This window comes from Euleptes europaea, chromosome 2, assembly GCF_029931775.1.
Source record: "Euleptes europaea isolate rEulEur1 chromosome 2, rEulEur1.hap1, whole genome shotgun sequence".
Lineage (NCBI taxonomy): Eukaryota > Metazoa > Chordata > Lepidosauria > Squamata > Sphaerodactylidae > Euleptes > Euleptes europaea.
Genome location: NC_079313.1, coordinates 114,540,964 through 114,562,880, shown reverse-complemented (window position 1 = coordinate 114,562,880; position 21,917 = coordinate 114,540,964). Strand labels below are relative to the sequence as shown.

General features: G+C 42.0%; 1 protein-coding gene across 1 annotated transcript in view; it reads left to right on the top strand.

Moving 5' to 3' along the window:
• Nucleotides 1-21,917, top strand: part of STK4 (serine/threonine kinase 4) — an 81,665-nt gene that overhangs the window by 39,235 nt on the left and 20,513 nt on the right. Inside the window, exon 10 of the mRNA XM_056845171.1 lies at nucleotides 2,198-2,349. Within this exon, the coding sequence (XP_056701149.1) occupies nucleotides 2,198-2,349 (152 nt within the window). The remainder of the gene's footprint in view (nucleotides 1-2,197; nucleotides 2,350-21,917) is intronic.

Here is a 21,917-nt window from a genome sequence, read left to right as displayed (position 1 = left end):
GTTTTTGAATTTTGAACATCAAGCCTGATGAAGAGTTCTGGAGAGGAGCTGTGGCTCAGTGGCAGAGCATCTGCTTGGCATGCAGAAGGTCCCAGGTTCAGTCCCCGGCATCTCCAGTTAAAGGGACTAGGCAAGTAGGTGATGTGAAAGACCTCTGCCTTGAAACCCTGGAGAGCCGCTGCCGGTCTGAGTAGTCAATACTGACTTTGATAGACCAAGGGTCTGATTCAGTATAAGGCAGCTTCATGTGTTCAACTTGAAAGCTTGCACACATATTGTATTGTATTGTATTATTTGTGTCAGTTCTAATGACTTCTTATTTTTCAATGGATCAACATGGTGACCTATGTCTTTTGTATACATTGCTTATCTGCAGAACACAATCACTGTGTTTAATTACTCAACAGTGTTGTGGTGGCATTTGGATATCTAATAATATAAAGAAAATATAAACATATATCAGGTGGGTGACATTTGTTTGCTTTTTGCTCTGTTGGCAAACTCTGTATTGTATACCAGAATTAATATATTCTGTGTCAAGGTAACTTTTTATTTTATGTCTCTCCTTCCTGCGCTGTTGTGAATAATCCATTACAAAACTTGATAAAGCAAATGAGATTAAACGTCCATTAAAATATAAAATGCTACCCACTAAAGTTCTCTCTTCCAAATTTAAGCAGGCTATTAAAATACAAACCAAGCAGGATGATGCTTCCGGGAAATCTTCAGGCTTGGATTTTGAGTTTCCTAAATACGAGAGCTGTCAGAAAGCATTCACAAATAAACTTAAATGTGGTTTATTCTGTTCAATTCACAGATAATATCATTAACAGGGAGCTTGAAAAGAGTTGTGAACTACGTCAAGATAAAAGTGTACTTAACATGTCAAATAATAATCTATATGTCGAAGACATCCATGACTACCATTTCGGATTTTGTTGTGATATCGGATGGTAGTGATCAGTGTTGATTCACTCAGTGTACAAAACTAGGACAAGTTAGGAAAAGTTGAGGGCAACAGGAAAAGAGGAAGACCCAACAAGAGATGGATTGACTCAATAAAGGAAGCCTCAGCCCTCAGTTTGCAAGATCTGAGCAAGGCTGTCAAAGACAGGACATTTTGGAGGACATTGATTCAAAGGGTTGCCATGAGTCGGAAGCGACTTGACAGCACTTAACACACACACACACAAAACTAGAGCAAAGACCAGAAATTAAATTTCCTCTTGAAGCACCCCTTCCTCTAAATGGCCATGGTAGTACTATAGCACTGGTATTCAGTCTACGTGGTGATCCATTTGTATCAGGAAGAAGCCTGCCATTCTGTGAACTAGTTGAAACGTCCACTGATAAAGGACAGCCCCAGGAAGAGACCAGTATAATCATCTAGTCTTAGAAAGAAATAATGACGATTACAATTTCAATATGTCAGAAATCCAGGGTCAGTAGATAGAGGGTTCACACCCTCACAGTAGATAGACAGCTTCACACAATGAGTAATTGATTTGTGGAACTTGCTCCCATGCAGTGTGATGGCCACTGGCTTTGATGGATTTATAATGGGGTTGGCCATATTTATGGAGGATAGGTCTATTGGAAATGACAATCATGCTAGGAAAAGTTGAAAGCAGCAGGAAAAGAGGAAGACCCAACAAGAGATGGATTGACTCTGTAAAGGAAGCCACGGCCCTCAATTTGAAAGATCTGATCAAGGCTGTTAAGGTTAGAATGTTTTGGAGAACGTTGATTTATAGGGTCGCCATGAGTCGGAAGTGACTTGACGGCACTTAACACACACACAGGTCTATTGTTGACTGTTAGCCATGAGAGCCAACTGGGGCCTCCAGGTTCAGAGGCTGAATGACTGTCAAATGCTGGGGAGTAGTCAGCAGGTGATGTCTGTCTTCTAGCCTGTGGCATCTCATTGACTGCTGTTGGGATTGAGATGCTAAACTAGATGTGCCACTGGTCTGATCCAGCATGTTCCCACCCTCAACTCCCTCTCAGACGTAGGAGCTTTTAAATAAAAAAATCTTTAGAACTATTAGTTTTCTACCTAAGAGATCTTACATTAATAGTTTTGTTACCAATTGTTAACAATAATAAAGTTAGCAAGTGCTCTGGTTAATGGGACATTTTGCCTTTGCATTGGTAAAGTCTATCATATATTTATAATTTTGTTAAATGGTATTTGTAGGGAGAGATGAAACTATGGAGTCTGTCAGACCATCTTTCCTTGAATACTTTGAACAAAAAGAAAAGGAGAATCAGAGAAACAACTATGGAAGGCAAGTGCCTGAAAGACATTCCTCGGAATGGAGAGTGCCACAGGATGGTGATTATGAATTTGTAAGTACAAGCTTTCCTTTCAGTATTGTGTTGGATCACGGTGGTGTTAGGAACAAAAATGATAGAGACATTATTACAAGATACAGTATTAGTTTACATCTCATTTTGGTGGATGTACAAAAAGGAGCACCGAAATTCTAATGAGCTGGTGGCTAGTGCAGCTAATTTGTACCGATTCCCCTTGACTCCCCCTCCAATCCTTCATAAAAGGCGTAGGGATGAGTTCAGGAGGCTCTTTCTTCTGGCCATGTCCTTCTTGTGGTCAAGATAAATGAGAACACTGAACAGGAAAATAACACTGCCAACTCCGAGGGAAAGGACCGGGTTCTAGTAATGAGTAGTATTAATGATTTTGGTGGCATCTTTAGATTTGCACTGAGCCTTGGAAAACCTCGACTTCTGATGTAGTTCCGCTGTGACCCTTGGATGGCTTGTAAGAGCTGCTGGATCAATGTTAATTTATATGTTCTCCTTTGCTATGGACAGCAGTGCTAATGCTTATTGATCAAAATAAGATGATAGTGTTGATCCCCTTATTCATGTTTGATCCTGTTGAGCATAAGATTCCGCCTGAACAGCTGCTCTTGTGGGGCTCTGCATCTCACCCTGTATGTTATCTTTCAGAAACAGGGGAGCTGTATTTTTCTAAGCGGCGCTGCCGCTGTTCTTCCCTTTTTAATATATGCTTGGATAAGTGGTTTAAAAACATGTGTTGACAGAATTCAAGCGGCATAATGTAGCCTGATTAAATATAGAAAGTTTTTTGAGTGTATTTTTCATTAGCATTTTAGGCGGAGGAAGAAAAACGTTCATATGTATCTAGTAATAAAAATCAATCATGGAAACTTCTCCTTTGTGCCTAACTGTCCACATCCTTATTTACTGTGGTTTGTCTCTCATGAAAGTGTGTACCTAGTCCCTTAATAACATCCACAGAGATGTGTACACAGTAATTTATAATATGGAATGCATTTGGGAAAGAAAGGTACCCCGATGCATTTTTGTCTATGTGATGAGCATCTGTTAACCATTGTGTGACTCTGCTTTCTCATCCCTATTATTGCTGAAGCACATTCAGTGCATGGATTAACTGGGACCCAAGAGCATGAAATAGTCTTATTGGCAAACTTAATGTTTCATGTAGCTGTTTGAAAATATGCTTTATAGTCTTTTATAAACTCTTCTTTCTGAAACCTTGGTTACATTTCATAAAGTCGTGGTAATACGTACTTGAATTTGACAGATAATGAAAACATTTGAATGTATCAACCATTTATTAGTTGTTATAGAGTTTATTTGATGTAGCCTTTGCATTAGACTAGTCGTTGGATTCCTGATCCTTAGGTCATACTGAGACAACTGATATAAGTAGTAATATAGCCCTTTATAAACTTAGGCTCAAACTGTTCCAGTTTTCATGGGCTTTCTTAATTATGTGCAGTTCTACTCTTAATACTTTTGCATATATCTATCCCCAATATAATTAACCACAGACCTTGTCTCTCTAAATATTTTGAATGCCTGTATTTGTGGTTTTAAAACCATGACGGTGCAGTTACACAAATATCACACATGGAAGAAATTCAGGGATGTTGAATTGTTTGGCTAAATGTCTCTGGGTTAAATGCAGGTGTAAAATTGTCTGTATATTTTGAATGCAAGAATGTTTTTATTCCCCTAGTTGTAAGGACACTATTTGGAAACATCTCCCAAGCTTACAAAACATCAATCATCTTAGAACACAGCTGCTTAAGGAGCATGCCCTCCCCACTACGCAGTTGCAGTAGAGGGCTTTCAGTAATGCATAACAGAGATTTGTCTCTCTGCTCTCCCTTTAAAAAGGTAAAGGTCCCCTGTGCAAGCACTGGGTCATTCCTGCCATGCCACATCCCGACGTTTCCTAGGCAGACTTTGTTTACGGGGTGGTTTGCCAGTGCCTTCCCCAGTCATCTTCCCTTTACCCCCAGCAAGCTGGGTACTCATTTTACCGTCTTGGGTCAGGACCCCCAGATGGAAGGAGCCCTACCTGCTGAGTTGCGAACACCTGTAGAGTTGCTGTGTTTTCATCTGCTTTTCAGAAGGACCTGCTGGGATAGGGAGTCAAGGTGCTATGCCTCTTGCCTCTTTCCATGCATGCTGAGAAGAGCAGCAGGACAGTAACATGAGGTCACTCAGTGGTAGAGAAGATTCCTGCTTGGCTTGTTCCTTGTTACCAAAACTTCTCATTGATTGGGGAAATTAGCATGAGCAGTGGCACTAATTTATTTATATAGCGGAATCACCCAGTGTATATCAGGGTTGTTTTCGATAACTCTCAGAATAACGACAGACCAAGGATTTCCAGATTAAAAGTATTTATGTATATTCATTCATTCAGTGTTGCAAATACATACATACAAGGAACTAAGAATAAAAGGAGGTAAGGCTAGAGATATTTGAGGAGTTTGTTGATTAGGTGATATGTTACCGATCTAAGAGTGAAGATGTCCAAAATCCGTGGCATAAAGATGCAAAAATGAAATATAGCAGGGATGTGAGGGATGTATCGGAGGGATGTATCGGAGCCTTGAGCCAGCCAAGTCACCGTAAAGGAGGGGTGTGTGTGGAGTTCCGCAAAACTCAACACACACGGCACAAGATTTAGCAAAGAAGGACAAGAAGCTAAACTGCTCTGTCGGGGAGGGCAAAATATACCCTTCTCTGGGAGGGGGGGAAGGTTGAGACTTCCCAGATTGCTCCTATCTAAAACAGTAGGGATCAAAGACTTTGGATCCATAGATCGGGCAAAGTGACAATTTGTAAACTAAGCTGGCACCAATGATTTTCACATCTCCGGGATGGCTCGACCTGGTCTTCTCATGTCAGGAAGGTGTAAATCTTTACCCTCCAGGGATGCGGCAAAGCAGTCTTTAATGTAGATAGCGGCGGATGTTTTTCCCACAGGATACTGGAGGGGGGATGCAAGAGAGAGAGCGACGTGACGTTCTCGCTTAGGCGTTGTGGCTTCCCTTTGGATCAGGAGACAGTCAGGATCCTGGCTTCCCTTTTGCTGGTACTGCAGGGGTGATCCGGTCTCTTGTCCTGGACAGCCTGGCAATGCAGCAGAGCGTTAGCCCAGAGCGGCGGGCTGTTGGTGCTTTAAACAGTTCAGCGAGTCTCTGGTGTGGTTGCCATGACCAGGGCGGGAGGTCAGGCAGCGCATATGGCAACATCCTCACCTTGGTACACCCTCCTGGTTCTTGCCTTATGTCTCCTGCCTTTGGGTCTTTTGTCCTTCCCGTGATCCTGGTTTTGACACACCAGTGAAGCCATAACCCTGGTTTCCTCTTCTCATCACATGCTTCTGATGTTACATGACTTCCTTACATGTGCTTGAAGCTTAGTGGGGTCCTAGGTTAAAGACTACTGGTGTAGATGGTATTCAGAGAGAGACTTCCGCTAGGGCAGCTGAGCGAAGCACTCGTCTCCTCGGGGGCTCCCGGAGGGGGAACCAAGAAACGTCTTAAATAGGGGTGTCAACGCGCCCCTCCTGATTCCTAAATAGTGGAACAGGTATCAGGAAATCTCCTGCAGCCGATGAAGAGCGGTTTGACTCCTGAACTCTCTGAGATTTACAACCTCAGAGACTCAGTAGCAGTCCCGCCTGCTTGAGGAGCAATAAATCGTCGCAGACGTCTCTTTGGAATTTAAGCTTCGCTCTCCCCTATCTATTACCATCTAGCAACTATACAGAAGCAAGAATACCTACTCTCCTAAAATCTGAGTAAGTTTAAAAGAACTCCTTTGTTTTACCTGGATTTGGAAGTCCCAGGAGACTGCTAATTACATCAGTTGAATCCGTATCTCCCCACTCAATGTTTAAATGACTTTTTAAAAACAAGAAAAGATCTGATAACCTGGCAGGGTTCTTATCAATTTGATCAGTGGGAAGACATAACAACTAAGATCTTTGAAAGACGCTTCAGTTGCCAATCAGGAATTACTACGTATAAAGGGGAGGGAGGAGTTGAACCCCCCCCCCAAGAGTAGTCTTTCTAACTAAACAAGCCTTCCTACCACGTCCTTCCCGGAAACAATCTATCATCGCGAGAGAGTCAGAGAACTTGGAATCGGAAGTGTGGTATCAGTGTGTAACTGGCAAATATTTCCCAAGTTCCTGACTACAAAGAAGATGGAAGGTCTATGACTCTGATTCCTGCAGCACCTCCTTACATTGGAATTTGCCTGGATCTTATTAACTGAGCTTTAATAGAAATTTTCAGAAGCTGTAATCATGGAACATCTGATTACAAAGATGGAACAACTTTCTGCTTTGATGAGCACTTTATTTCAATCTATTAATCAAAAACTGGACATTATCTCAGATGAACTTAAAGACATAAAAACCCAAATGATCACAATGAGATCAGAGGAGATACTAGAGGGCCCTCTAGCTGACAAGAGAGATGAAGAACAGAAGAACCCTGCAAAGGAAACGAAAGATTACAATAAACATTCTGCAGTAGCTCATTTGACAACAATGGATTTGAACGTGAGTTATTTTGACTTCTGTCCCCTTAATTTGCTTGATGAACTTTTCAACCCCTGCTTGGAGGATTTAATGAGTGGAGAGACTGGAGCTGTCAGGATCCTTTTCTTGGAATTGGGGATGGAAGACATTGCAACATGGATTTACTATGGAAATTATCTATCTGCAGAAGAGACTTTACCACCCATTTCCAAGGATGCTCTTCTACGATTACTGCTACTGTGGGAAAGAAAGAAGTTCTGGAAATTCCGGATAAAGGGACTAATTTAAAAGAGTCTAGTGTTTTTTCTGGCTAAGATTGAAAAGGAACTGGTTAAAAGGATTGGTTATAATGGACATAGAACTATACATGATATCAATTTACTAGAAAAATAATATGTATTAAATGAGTGTTAGGGAGAAATGGAGGACTTACAAAATAATTACTTTTTAATGGAAATAATCAAATGCTTTTTATTATGCTAATCCATTTATTAACTAGTGAGAGTTATTATTTCTTTTCTTTTTTGTTTTATTCTTATTTCTTTTTTTCTTTTTCCTTTCCTTTATATGATATTATTAACTATTAAATTTTTCCCCTTGAAAAATATAAATGTCAAAGAGATCAATAAATATTAACAATAATATTAGGATTAAAATTTTGTGCAAAGGAGATTACTAATTCATCACAAGATGAAGGGAGGTGTAGGGAAGTCAACAATTCTTTATTATATATAATTATTATTTTTTAAAATGTTACCTATTTATTTTTATTTTTTATTGTTTATGTAATTGTTAAACTATGTGATTAATAATTTTGGAAAATTTATTAGATAGTATTCAGAGACACAACAAAACACTTATACAAAACTCTGTTGGCTGTTTTGTATAGGAGTTGTACAACAGCATTTTGAAGCAATCTAGAGTGTCAGTAGCAGAGGCTTGAATACCACTGCACCAGTGCATGTAATTAGTCACGTAGTGTTGCAGATTTAAATAAATTATGCTGCCCTTTTTATTCTGAAGTACTTCTCATACGTTGTTGGCCTCTTGATCTGGAAGTCCCATATATTGAAACTTAGTTTTTACAACATGAAGAGTTATGTTTATTGGACTTCTAATCTTTTTAAAACGTCCTTAAGTTAATGAAGTCTCTTTTCCAATTTAATTTATGTGTCTCAGTTGAGAGACATTCTAAAAAACAAACAAACCTGGAGGTTAAAATGTTACTCAGCATAGATGTATCCAAGGTTGTCATGGAAATAATCGCTAGGTTTGAATGCTCAAATCCTATACTGAAGTCCATAGTCTGCTTGTGTAAACATAAGAATAAATGATGCCATGTAATGTCTCCTCTGAATTTAAGGCGGTTTATGCCTAATTGGATGTTCATTTTTTTCCTTACATGACTATATTTGCGTCTTTCATGTGTCTCAGTATTGCAGACTGGAGACTTTTGATAGAAAAAGATGAGAATAACTGGCTTCATGTCTAATAGTGATGGGTGGCCTCACCATGCAGATTTAAAAAGTTAATGGGGGGCATGGAAGACTAAGATATATGTTTCTGTAGACCTTTGGTAAACTCCAAGTTTTTTAAAAAAAATGATGAAAAGTTAAAACCTTCAGGTCTGACCCCCTATACTGCCATTGTTTCTGCCTTCAACAAATGTACTGGTTTGTAGCTCAGAGGAGTTATTAGGGCTCAGTACAGTGCATATTAGGGTGGTCAGATCATCTTCCTCTGTAGAAATGCTTCAGTGGATCCAAGCAACTCTTTGTGTAGGTGTAAGTGCAAATAAATTCCACTCTGAACAGCTATTACTTCCTTTTGCCCCTTTGTGGAATCACAGTAAAAATCTTGGGATTAATTTAATGTTTTGTTTGAATGTGGCACTTCTCTTGTTATCCTACTTTGAGCTGTTTGCAGAGATCCCCTGTCGCATAAAAATGAAGCAGCTCTTTGTTTCTGCTGATAATATTCCTTGGTCTGCCATAATACCATCTTAAGTATCTCTGCCTCTGGAAAGACCTTCACAAATCAAAATAAATGGTTTCCCCTAATATGAGTAGAGAGGAATGCTTGGCATTTTCATGAATGTTTTAATGCCCTGTGGCAAGGTAGTTGTCAGTATCAGGCGTCTGTCCCTAGCGTCCCATAAGCAATCTCATCCAGGCAGGTAGCTCAGAAGCAGTAATACTTTATTAGGAGCAAAAAGACAGATTAAAGGACTGACTGCCTACAGGCAGGTGAGGCTAGTAACGGTAAAAACAGGCAGATTACATGCTTAAAACACTACGGACTGAAGAGGTAAACATTGATAGGCAACCCTGAGATAAGCGGTTCCCAGGAAGACAGACTAAACATTACCACAGCTGCAGAAAACAGGATGAGCGGAACTGTACACAAACGTTCATAGGCATGAGAACCAAGAACTGTACACAAACGTTCATAGGCATGAGAACCAAGGACTTGACGTGTGGCCAGAACCTGGCCTGACTCATGTCAAGAGCCTTTGCTCTAGCAAAGAAAAGGCAAAGGCCTGACAGTAGTAGCCCAGGTTTGCATGCCTTTCACCCAGCTAGTGATCTTTGGGACTGAATTTGCTGGTCCTGTGTGCATATATCCACAATATAACTCTCGGTGCATGTACAGAGTGTGCTCCCCCTCTCTCACACACAAAACTGAAAAATCCAAAGTAAGTTTTCATTCATCTGAGTTTTGGAGCAGAGGTGAGAACATTTCTGTGCACATTTAAGCACCAGAATTTTCTGCATATAAAACTGTAGTGCTTTCCTTGATGTGCTTTGTCAGCTAAGTTTATAAAGTTGTATTTCCACTATAACCAGCACCCACTTAGCATCAGTTCCTGGTATGCAGTGGGAGGGGCCGTGGCTTAGTGGTAGAGCGTCTGCTTGGCATGCAGAAGATCCCGGGTTCAATCCCCGGCATCTCCAGTTAAAGGGACTAGGCAAGTAGGTGATGTGAAAGACCTCTGCCTGAGACCCTGGAGAGAGCCGCTGCCGGTCTGAGTGGATAATACTGACTTTGATGGACCGAGGGTCTGATTCAGTATAAGGCAGCTTAATGTTCATGAGTTTGGCAAAGCTTACTAGTAAGGACTTTCAATACCTTCATGCTCTCTCTCCCCCCCATGTTCTGATGCTAATAAATGGTGAGTCTTTCATAAGCCACTCAGGAGAATGCTAATGGTCTCACCAGTAGTACAGAGGAAATATCTATTACCCTCTTCGGAAATGATTTATAGTGAGAAACTGCTAGGGGTCAAGTGATTTATTGCTTATTGATCTATGAAAACATGCTTTGCTTTACAATGACTACTGTGTCTGGTGTTTTCCAAGCCTTTGTGCTGGTCTCATTTGTCTTATGAACGGGCTGGTATCTCGATATGTGCCTCTCCTCACTATAGCTTATTTTTCTCTCCACTGAACACTGATGTTGGATTGTATATTAGTGACTTAAAGTTGATAACTTACTCCTTCAGTGCTTTTGATTCCCCACTCCTCCACATGAGTAGCGGAGGCTAATCTGATGAACTAGATTTGTTTCCCCTCTCCTATACATGAAGCCAGCTGGGCGACCTTGGGCTAGTCACACTCTCTCAGCCCCATCTACCTCACAGGGTGTCTGTTGTGGAGAGGGGAAGGGAAGGTGATTGTAAGCCGGTTTGGTTCTTCCTTAAGTGGTAGAGAAAGTCGGCATATAAAAACCTACTCTTCTTACTTTCTGGCCTTGTTGGAGGTTGGTTACAACAGCACCAACGCACACCCATCAAGCAGCTTTTATTTTATTTTATTTTATTTATTAGATTTATATCCTGATTGCCCATTGGGTCGTTCAAAGCAGCCAGCAAAATAGTCATTACACAAAGATCAGTGCAAATGTGAGAATCCTCAAACTGAAAATGGAGAGTGGCATATGACCATGCCCTTGGCTGTTGTCTTTCAGTGATTAGAAATAACAGTGCCTTGTCTTCCATGCTGGCTGCAGCGGGCCTCTTGCAGCTCACCACATCCCCCATCAGCTCAGTTTAAGTTGGTGTGTATAATGAATTTCATTTGAATGCAGGGTAGTGATTTGTGACCCTTCTTTATTTATTAGCAATTTCTCCTTGGGTCAAACTCAGTGTGACTTGCAATAAAAGGTTTAAAATCAGCGCATCAATCAAAATAGAAAAACATTAAGACAATAAAAGAGCTTGCAATCTAATTTTTCTGCTACTGGGAGGGGGTGAGATGCCATAAAGAATTAAGAACCCCGGAGCAGTTGCTGTACAACTAAAACTATAGATCGGATCCTGTGATCTGTCAGTGGAAGGCGTGGGCAGTTTCAAATGTTTTCTGCCTTTCCCTGCCTCTAGTAGTTCTGTCTGGACCCAAGAAAGCTGATTCTTGGGGCAGTAATGCCCGTGTGGGCTAATAAACAGGTTGGCTGAGAAACTGCAGTGGAAAAGGAGTACTGTCACCCCCTTTTCCTTCCTCACTGCCACCTTCCAACCCATGTGGTTATTGGTCCATGTGGATCCTGCATTGCTGGAGCATGATGGGACTGCTGGGGGAGGGTACCTTTTAGTGACGGAACATGGAATCCAACCTTTAATCTCCTCCCATGTATGGTTATTATTCAACAGTCCCCTTGTCCACTCTAGCCTGCCTCTACTCTTCTGCCTCTCAGTTTCCCAGTCTGACCACACGTTTTCATACAATAGTAAATATAGGCCGACAGAAATTGCTGTGTAACAACCCAAGTAGTGCTGGATTGCAGTTGCCGGAGTTAGGTCAAATCAATTCCAGTGTAAAAATTTGCACACAAATGGTGATTGCTGTCAAATTTGCCATATGGTTGGAGGCCCTGTGCAACCACAGGAGCATTCCATTTTATTTCTCATAGAGCCTCTGGGATGCATGATGCCAACATGTGTATTTAGGATGGTAGGCTCGTGTCACTGGAGTCACTGGAGAAGACAATCATCATAGGAAAAGTTGAGGGCAGCAGGAAAAGAGGAAGACCCAACAAGAGATGGATTGACTCAATAAAAAAAGCCACGGCCCTCAATTTGCAAGATCTGAGCAAGGCTGTCAAAGATAGGACATTTTGGAGAAAATTGATTCATAGGGTCGCCATGAGTCGGAAGCGAATTGACGGCACTTAACGTGCACACACAGGCTCATGTGAAGCATGAAATATGAAGAGCAGTCTTTTAGACAGTGGATATTATAGTGATGGATATAGCGATGATCTATCCATCTGGAAGTGGGATAAATTCTGCATCCATGCTGCTGTTGAGCATGTCATATGGTAACATATGAGACTTCTCCATGCAGTTTACTTGCTATATGTACTCACTCTGGGAAGCCACGATAGGCCACTGATGTCCACTGTGTTCAAATGCATACAGATTCCATCCAGGCCTCCCGAGGCACGGATGATTGTACCAACTACTGTCTAGTCACAAATATTGGTGCACTGTGCTACCTGAGACTGCAAACATGGAAGAGAATCTTTAAATGTTCTCTCCGTAATAACCTGCATATTCAAAAACTAGCATATTGAATCAAAAGTTCTAGCCAGGCAACATGCCATTGAGACCCAGATGCAGGAGATGAACAAGGGAAAGATGTGATTGGCTATTTTGTGACAGAGATCACTAGACTTAGGTGGATGTTTGGTTTAACCCAGTCTGGCAGTACTTTCATTCTTATTTCTTCACACAACACATAGTTAAATTGTGGAACTCCCTGCCCCAGGATGTGGTGATGGCTGCCAACTTGGAAGGCTTTAAGAGGGGAGTGGACATGTTCATGGAGGAGAGGGGTTTTCATGGCTACTAGTAAAAAATGGCTACTAGTCATAATGGATACCTATTTTCTCCAGAATCAGAGGAGCATGCCTATTATATTAGGTGCTGTGGAACACAGGCAGGATAATGCTGCTGCAGTCATCTTGTTTGTGGACTTCCTAGAGGCACCTGGTTGTCCACTGTGTGAACAGACTGCTGGACTTGATGGGCCTTGGTCTGATCCAGCATGGCCTTTCTTATGTTCTTTTGGAGAAGTAGTAGATTGCATTGGAGGATTTAATTTTGAAGTATGTAAGCATAATTATAGATGTGTCCCTCTGCTGGAGAGCTTGTGGTAAGAGTAAGTAACTCCATGTGCTTTCTGTTCTTGAGACTTTGTGCAATGGGATTGTATCAGGAATTCTGCTACTGTCAACCTTCAGGTTTTTTATTTCCTAGGGAAAAAGTGTCCGTTAAAGTGATGCTTTCCTCTGGTGCACTGAATGTTTTATGATGAGCATTCTGCAGTTTTACTGAGTCTGAAGGGATTTCTCTGTTCAAATGTTTCTCAATCTTTTCCATTGGCAGATTGTAGGAAGAGAAGGTGTAGATTCAATAGTAATATTTTCTGCCAACCTTCTCCCCTTCCAAGATCATGCTTTATTCATTCTTTTAGTGTATTTTCTTGTATTCTTAAGTACCTGAGTAGCTTCCTATTTGACAGTAGAGTTGAATGGATTGATCTCGCAGCTGCAGTTAATGTTAGATGATCCTGTTTTAGTTAGAGTAGTGTTTTTTTTTTTTTATAGTGACTATGCTTTCCTGGATCCATAAAGAAGATGCTTGTCTTTAGGAGGCATTGCATAATAATGGAAGCAGCTTGTAACAGAGTGAATTCTCTACACTAGCATTAGACCCACCCTTGTAATTTTTAAAATTCAGAACAAAAATGAAACATGAAACTATGCTGTGAAGAAATTTGGATTATAGAATTAGGTTCATTTGCCATTGTGCTGTTTGTGGTTTCAATTTTTCAGGTCACTGGCTGCTTTTTACATCCTCTAGGCCTGTGATATTCACTCAGTGGCTTGAGAGACACCTGTGGCTCTTTGCCATGCCACCTGTGGCTCTTCTGAGCACTGTTCCCCAATGGGGCATCTGCCCCGTGCTTGGGAAAAGTTTGCAAGGCCCTTGCCTGGTGGGACATGTGGTTGGCCGTTGGTTCCTACCGTGATAGAGCCACCACTAGAGGAATGAATGAGCTTCAGGCCTTTCTGAGGTGTAGGCCTCATGCCAGGTATGCAAGTAAGTGTGGCTTTTGGGGGGTTGATGCTAACTGCAAATGTGGCCCTCCGTGAGCCCTGGACTGAGCGCCACTGCTCAAGGCTTTGTTATCCTGCATAGGTGAGGATGTTTATTTATTAGTTAAATTTCTAGCCCTCCCTCCCCAGCCAAGACCAGGCTCAACAATAAAATCCCATTATATATATTTATATATGTGTATGTATGTATGTATACCAGTAAAAACATTTAAAACAATAAAATACAGACTCATGACCAACTAAAACTATATGGCTCGCAAATTAGTATAGTACACACTGCATCGTAGCCAGTGTTGTAACAAGCATGCAGGCAAACCCTTTTAATATAAAATACACCAGTAGTAAAAAGAGAAGGGGGGGATAGGGAGGCCAGCATTAATAACACCTGCAGCTGCCCTCAGTTGTAGGCCTGGTGGAAAAGCTCTGTCTTACAGGTCCTGCAGACGTCTTTAAGGTCCAGCAGAGCACTGATGTCACTAGGCAGAGCATTCCACCAGGCTGGAGCCAGGGCCGAAAAAGCCCTGGCTCTAGTTGAGGACAGCTGCACACTCCTGGGGTTGGGGACCACCAACAAGTTATTATCAACAGAGCGCAATGCTCTTCGGGTTGGGGGGGTGTACCAGGAGAGGCAGTCTTGAAGATACGAGGGTCCCAGACCGTGTTTGTGCTTAAAGAGGGAAATATGTGCAATTCTTAACAAAGCAGGGCAGATTTCTTCAATCTAAATGTACAAGTTGCGAGTAGTTACTACATCTGTATGGGTTTGTTCTGCTTTTACTCATCTTGAGGGAGCAGCACCCTGGCCAGTAGAGCTCCTATGCAGCCACCATGGAATCTGAGATGTTGCTGTGTGTTCCCTTTTAAAACTGCCTTTACAACTATGAGAGCAAAAAATTGGCATCATTATATAAAAGCTTTTTTTCTTTGCCAAACTTGAGCTTCGTATCTCCTTTATTATAGTTCCTAGGCCATATTTTACTCAGTCAAGCTTCCGTAGGTCATGCTTTTTATCCCCCAAGGACATCATAGGCTATGATGTGGGTGGCAGTGGCACGACAAGTTCTCTATAAAATTCCCTCCGTGTGCAGAGGGTTTTTTAAAATATATTATGGCAGACTTCCTCTGCAGATTCATATCTTCTTCAGATTCTGATATGCATCAAATTTCTCATATGTGCAAATTACGAATCTTATGAGCTCTGAATTCCATTGTAACTCACAATGGGAACACATCACTTTGGATTTGGAAAATTCTTTCTGCCAGTACTTGATATTGGAAAAAGGCCGATACTTCGGGGCTTGAATTGTTTTTAATATCTACCACAGAAGAAGATTCCCCCCACCTCACTGGGCATAGAAATCCCACTTCATAAGTTGAACCCATTATTCATAAGTTTCCTTTTTTCAAATTGACACTGATTTGATTCGTCAAGTTTTCTGTCTTTAGTGTTTGCACTGAAGCCATGTTTTGAATGTGTTGTAGTTCGTTTGATATTTAAGACTTTAATTTTTTTAAAGTAAACTGTTTTGATTTTAATACCACTGATACTTAAAACTTTACTCTCCGTGTGTAGAGATAAATTGAATTGAATTGAGCTGACATTAACCATGCATGCTACGTGTTTAGCCCAGTGGGTTATTAATTAAGAACATAAGAACACAAAAAAAGCCCTGCTGGAATCGACAAAGGCCCATCAAGTCCAGCAGTCTGTTCACACAGTGGCCAACCAGGTACCTCTAGGAAGCCCCCAAACAAGACGACTGCAGCAGCACCATCCTGCCTGTGTTCCACAACACCTAATATAATAGGCATGCTCCTCTGATACTAGAGAGAATAGGTATGCAGCATGACTAGTATCCATTTTAACTAATAGCCATGAATACCCCTCTCCTCCATGAATATGTCCACTCCCCTCTTAAAGCCTTCCAAGTTCATGGCAGCCATCACCACATCCTGGGGCAGGGAGTTCCACAATTTAACTATGAGTTGTGTGAAAAAATACTTCCTTTTATCTGTTTTCAATCTGTCACCCTCCAGCATCAACAGATGACCTCGCTTTCTAGTATTATGGGAGAGGGAGGAAAAACTTCTCCCAGTCCACTCTCTCCAAACCATGCAAAATTTTATAGACCTCTATCATGTCTCCCCTCAGCCGCCTGTATGTGCGCTTGACCCCTTGAGGGTAATGAGACAGAGAGAACAGGTAGGAATTGGAAGGAGAGGGCAAAGAGGCACCTTGCGACTTGTAAGGTATTAAAATACAGTGCCAGCCTAAAGCTTGGGAAGTCTGGTTCCAAGTCTGGCTTCTGTGGACTCTGGAATGACCCTGGCAAGCACTGGCTCCAGTTAAGTGGTGTCATTAACAGTGTCATGTAGATACTGTGCAATCTTCAGATGTGAGACTTTCTTAGAAAACCAACAAACATTGGATAGAGGTCAAGGTTTCCCCCTGATATTGCCTCCTATCCCTGGTGCCCCTGGATGTAGAAATTCTGTTTAGTCACCATGGCTAGTAGCCATTAATTTACCTACTATCCATAAATCTTCTTTTAAAGACATCCTTGCAGTATATCTAAAGTGTTGTTGTTGCAGTCAGAGTAATTCTTAGTAGAGCTGGTTCCTCCTTTTTGATTGTGAATTAAACACTATACAGGCTACCCATTCCAAGGACATTTTGCAAGGGAAAAGGGTAATCCTTGTACACAGCTGCAGTAGTTTGGCTAGTTATCACTGTAACTCATTGTTCTCATATATACTGATTTTTATTTAGATGTGCAGGCCTTACTGATGAAGAGATCCTGGAGCAGCTCAATCTGTGTGATTTTCTCAGAGGGTAGCTATGTTGGTCTGCAGTAGAACAGCTAGATTTGAGTCCTGTAGCATCTTAGAGACCATCAAGATTTTTGGGGTTTAAGCTTTCAAGAGTCAAAGCTCCCTTTGTCAGATGAAGCTAATTGTTCCATCAGTGTGAGTTTCTCTAGGACGTATAGATTCTAAAACTTTCATTTGTTCTTGATTGCAGTTTAATTGGATTTTTTAAAAAGAACTGATAGAATATCTAGAAGTTGTAGAAAGAAGTAAATATCATTCTCCTTTGACACCTTTCTCAGAACCCATATCTCCCTGCCACAGTTACTTTGAGGATGAAATGAGGACTAAGCCATTGGTGATGGGAGGAGTTGGCTTACACGAGTCCTTCTCAGAGTTCAGCTTTCTCCTCCAGTGTGGAGCCAGCATGGTGTAGTGGTTTGGAGCGGTGGACTCTGATCTGGAGAACCAGGTTTGATTTTCCACTCCTCCACATGAGCTGTGGAGGCTATTCTGGTGAACTGTGTTGGTTTCCCCACTCCTACACATGAAGCCAGCTGGGTGACCCTGGGCTCGTCACACACTCTCAGCCCCACCCACCTCACAGGGTGTCTGTTGTGGGGAGGGGAAGGGAAGGGAAGGTGATTATAAGCAGGTTTGATTCTTCCTTAAGCGGTAGAGAAAGTTGGCATATAAAAACTAACTATTCTTCTTCTTCTTCCAAAGATTAATTTGGTGAAAACTGAGCAAAAAGAAGAAAATGTACCCCCCATTTAAAATTATTTATGTGCATGCATTTCTTGCAGTTTCCTATGTGTTCTTGTTATTTTACATATACTCCTACTGTGTGGGAAGAGGAAAAGTTGTATAGGGCAGAGAAGCCACTAAAAATCTTTTTGCAGTTCAATTCCACTTTCTGAGGTTTCACCAGGAAACACATACTTATACATATCTTCACAACTGAAACAGAGAATGTTTGTGTGTAAGTAGTGAAAGCTATACATATACACAGTCTTCAAAGCTTGCTGAGTTGACTTATCTCTCTGTCAGACCCTTAAGGACTACTCATTAAAATCTGGAAAGGGAGTAATCGTTTGAAAAAGAGAAAGTAGACAGTCTTGGAACTGTAGAAGTCTCTCCCACTCTGTAAGCAGTTTCAAGCTTTACCGTATGTTCGGCTGGAGTGAATGTCTAAGGGGAGAAAACTAATCTTCTCTGTTGGTCCTGAGAAATTGACCTTTGCTTATCTTGTAATTCAGTTTCAGGAGGAAGGGGAAGAGAGAGCAAGACCTTGTCCTTTGTGGTTTATTAGATTACGCCATCAGAGCCGTTTGTCCTTAAATCTTTAAAAGATTGAAATGTTTGTAGCTGTTTGCTCTAGAGCAAGACAATTGAGACATCTTGACATTTCTTCTCTTTCAATCATGTGTGCACAGAATTCAAGATGTTTGCATAAATTAAGCAAAGTGTATAGCTTTACAAGGCTAGAAGGGAATTGTTGGAATCCTAGTCATTGTACACACAGGATTGTTTGGGACACCTAATTAACTCTTATCCCAGTTTGTTCATTTAAAATCTCTCATGGGCAGTTAACTCATGGCCGTTTTGCCCTGTGATTCTCCCACAAATGTAGTGAATCTCTGCAGGCAAAACACATGGTCATCTCCCACCTGTGGGATCAACCCCCCTCCTTCCAAATCTTCCCCAGGTTTTCCATGCCCTGATTTTTCCCAATTGAAAAGTAAGAATTGCAGCAGTTGCGATTGCTTGCCCATGTGTTTCAGTGCTCGGGTCGACTTCCTCTCTCCCCCTCTCCCCCCACTCCTGTGACCTCCTCCACTTCCCCCTTCTCCGCTCATCGCAGCGGCCTCCCAGCAGCGGCAACAACAGCAGCAGCAGCGCCAGGAGTCCGACCACCCAGCCGAGACCCAAGTTCCTCTCTCACGTACGGCTGGCCTTCTTCCTTCCGCCATTTCCTCCTTCTCGGTCAGTCCTGGAGCTGCCCCACTGGTCTTTTCCCGAAGATGAGCATCTGCCTCATTGTCCTGCGCTCGCACTAGCGCTGCAACAAGACACTCCCTGTTGCCTTCAAGGTAAGCCCCGCTGCTGCCTCGCACCAGGAACAGGGGAAGGGAGAAACGAGCCTGGTCGTCCCCAAGGCACCCTCCTTCCAGGGCCACTTGAAGGCCTTTTTTAAAAAGCCGGCTGCAACCGCTCCTCTTGTTCGGGCTCTCGTAGGGCACATTTTCACCACCAGGAGAAGCTTCCCCCCCACCCAAGTTCACCATGTGTTCAGGTTTTTGATAGTGGGATAGAAAAGTGTGAGACGTGAGAGGGAGAATTGCAAGACAAATCTGCCACGTGTTATCGGCCATGAAGCTGCCTAATATCAAGTCCGACCACTGGACTGTTGAGCTCACTCTTCTGACTGGGATTGTGTCTCTGGTTTTTCTCAACCTGTGCTGCCCAAGACCTTTAAACTGGGGGTTCCTGAAATTTGCTGCATGCAGATCTTGTGGTCTTCCATTAAGCCACATCCCCTCATGCTGATGATCCAAGTCTAAAACTTTTCAGAATAAATTTCAGGCAAGTGAGCTGTGTAAACATGAGCAGAGCTGTATACACATGGGTGTGGAAGTGCTGTGGCAATATGAAAAAAAGTGGAGGATGCCTCTGAGTGGAAAATTCAGCATCCTGAGAAGTTTGTCTTTCATTTTAAAAAAATCAAATGTGTAGTCATGTTATGAAGATGATTGTGCAAACCTATGAGCAATGCCTGCTGAAATCTCAGAAGTCAGAGAAAAAGTCAGAAGTAGATTTCCAGTGGCTGAGGAGAGGGCTGCAGAGACCTGTGTTGCTCTTTTCCTCTCCACATAATGCACAAAACCAGAATAAATTATGCAAAACAAGAATTACGCATGTTTGCTCAATTTGTTTAGGGCACACAATCCAACTTTTTTGCTTGCAGGATTTGGGTTGTGGAAATCTTTCTTTTTTCTGTGCAGGGGACAGAAAGCCCCACACGTTATGTGGGCAATCTGGTTAGATCTCCCCTGGTATTTTAGAATGCAGCGTGATTTCTCATAAATTGTTTCACATTCCACATGTTTATTTCTGGGTAGAATTTAGTAGAGGCAGTTTCACATTCCACATGTTTATTTCTTCTTATTACTGACAAACATTATGGGAGAAAATGCTCAAGCACTTCTCTCCTTTTCAGGGATAAGTGTTGTTGAAGTAGAATTTTTCAGTTCATCGGAGGTAGGCAGGGATTCTCATATCGCTGATGCGGAGCTACGAGGTTTTCTCCAATTTGTTTCTCCTGCCTCCGCTCTCAGTGCGGGTGTCTGATTTGCATAATCATGTAGATGGAGTTCTCTAAACCTTATGGTGAACATACAAATCTCTTTAATCCAAATACTATAATTCCTGTGTTTTGATAGACTTTCAGAAGTCTATCTCAAGTCCAATAATGCCATCTCTGCAGGAAAATGAAAACAAAACATGAAACACGACATGAGACAAAATATCAAATTAGTGAAAAGGTAATAAACCATCACAATATTTTAATCTGCTTGCTTCTCATTTTATTCTGCCATCCTCTTCTCTGAGCCCAATAGATCTCAACCAGAAGCCCAGACCTGCTAAGTGCTCATCCACAATACTTCCCACTGCTGTCTCATCCTGCGGTTTCCGTGACTCAGAACTGCTGCTTGATCAGCCTCTGAGTTTTTCCTAGAGATGAGGGATGTGATGGTAAACTAGTATGTATCTGAAAACAGAAAGTGATTTGTCTCCATACTGAAGGTGTACAGTTAGAGCATTTCCACATTGGTTTTAAATCAAAGTTTGAAAAAGCATGTCACTGGCTAGTAATAGAAAGCCTCTAATATGTTTTGTAGTTTTTATATGCATTTTAGCTCTGCTTGTAATTGTTTTAATGATGTGTGTTTTTGCTGGTTTTAATGGTTTTTAAGATGCGACTTTATTATATATATTTCAATTTGTTAGCCACCTTGGTGGCCCCTGTGAGGGCAGAAAGGTGGGGTATACATTTTGTAAAATAAATAAAATATCAAATTAACTGTTGGTAGTTAGAGAGCCAGCGTGGTGTAGTTGTTAAGGCATCGGACTAGGACCTGGGAAAATGAAGTGTATATCCCCACTTGCGCCCTGGAAGCTTGCTGGGTGACCTTGGGCCAGTCACACACTCTCAGCCCTGACCCTGGCTAGTATTTGGATGGGAGACCTCCAAGGAATACCAGGCTCGTGTCACGGAGGCAGGCAATGGCAAACCACCTCCACATATCTCTCGCAATAAGTCAGCTGTGATGGCAAAAAAAGAAGTTAGACCATTGATGGCCAGTGCCTTTGACAAGTGTGCCACAAGTGAAGTGAAAACCAGGAGGATTAGAGCTGCAGCTGTTGCATCCCCCTCCCCCAAATCTCTTTTGCATGTTGTTCATGGGGGTCCCGCAACCCTCAGATAACGTTTTCAGAACAAGCATCAGTCTTCTGGGGCATAGGGAATGCTGGGGAAAAGCTGTTTCACCAACTTCTTCAGAAGCTGTTCTGCTTCATATGACCCTCCTGCAGATCCCATTTGCCTCTCACGCCATTCCTGAGAATCCCCTGTTCCCCATTGCGGGGAGATCAGTGGGAGGGGGGGAGCCAGGAGAGTTCAGGGCTGCAGTGGGAGGGGGGGGAGCCAGGAGAGTTCAGATCCACTAATGGAACTGCCTTCCATTAGTGGAAAATTTAGTTTGTATCCAGTCTATGGAGTGTAATTTTCTTGCCCCCTCCCATGGCATTCCACTCCAAATCCTGCTCCTGGGGGGTTCCCTGGGGGCAGGATTGGGGGAGATTGTAGGCTGTCGTGGGAGTGGGAAGCTGAGCAAGTCACATTCCACAAGCGGAAGGCCTTCTACCTGTGGAAATGCTGTTGGATCCAATCCTATATAATTTATCATCAAGAAGATGCTACCAGATAGATATACTTTCAGTTATTATATTCCAGATGTGCAGTGTTGCTTATTTACAAGGCCTCTTGAAAAAATTCTACAGTGAAAAACAAAATTAAGCAATTGTTTAGCAAGCTGTTTCATGGAAACTGTCTAACCATATTAATTGC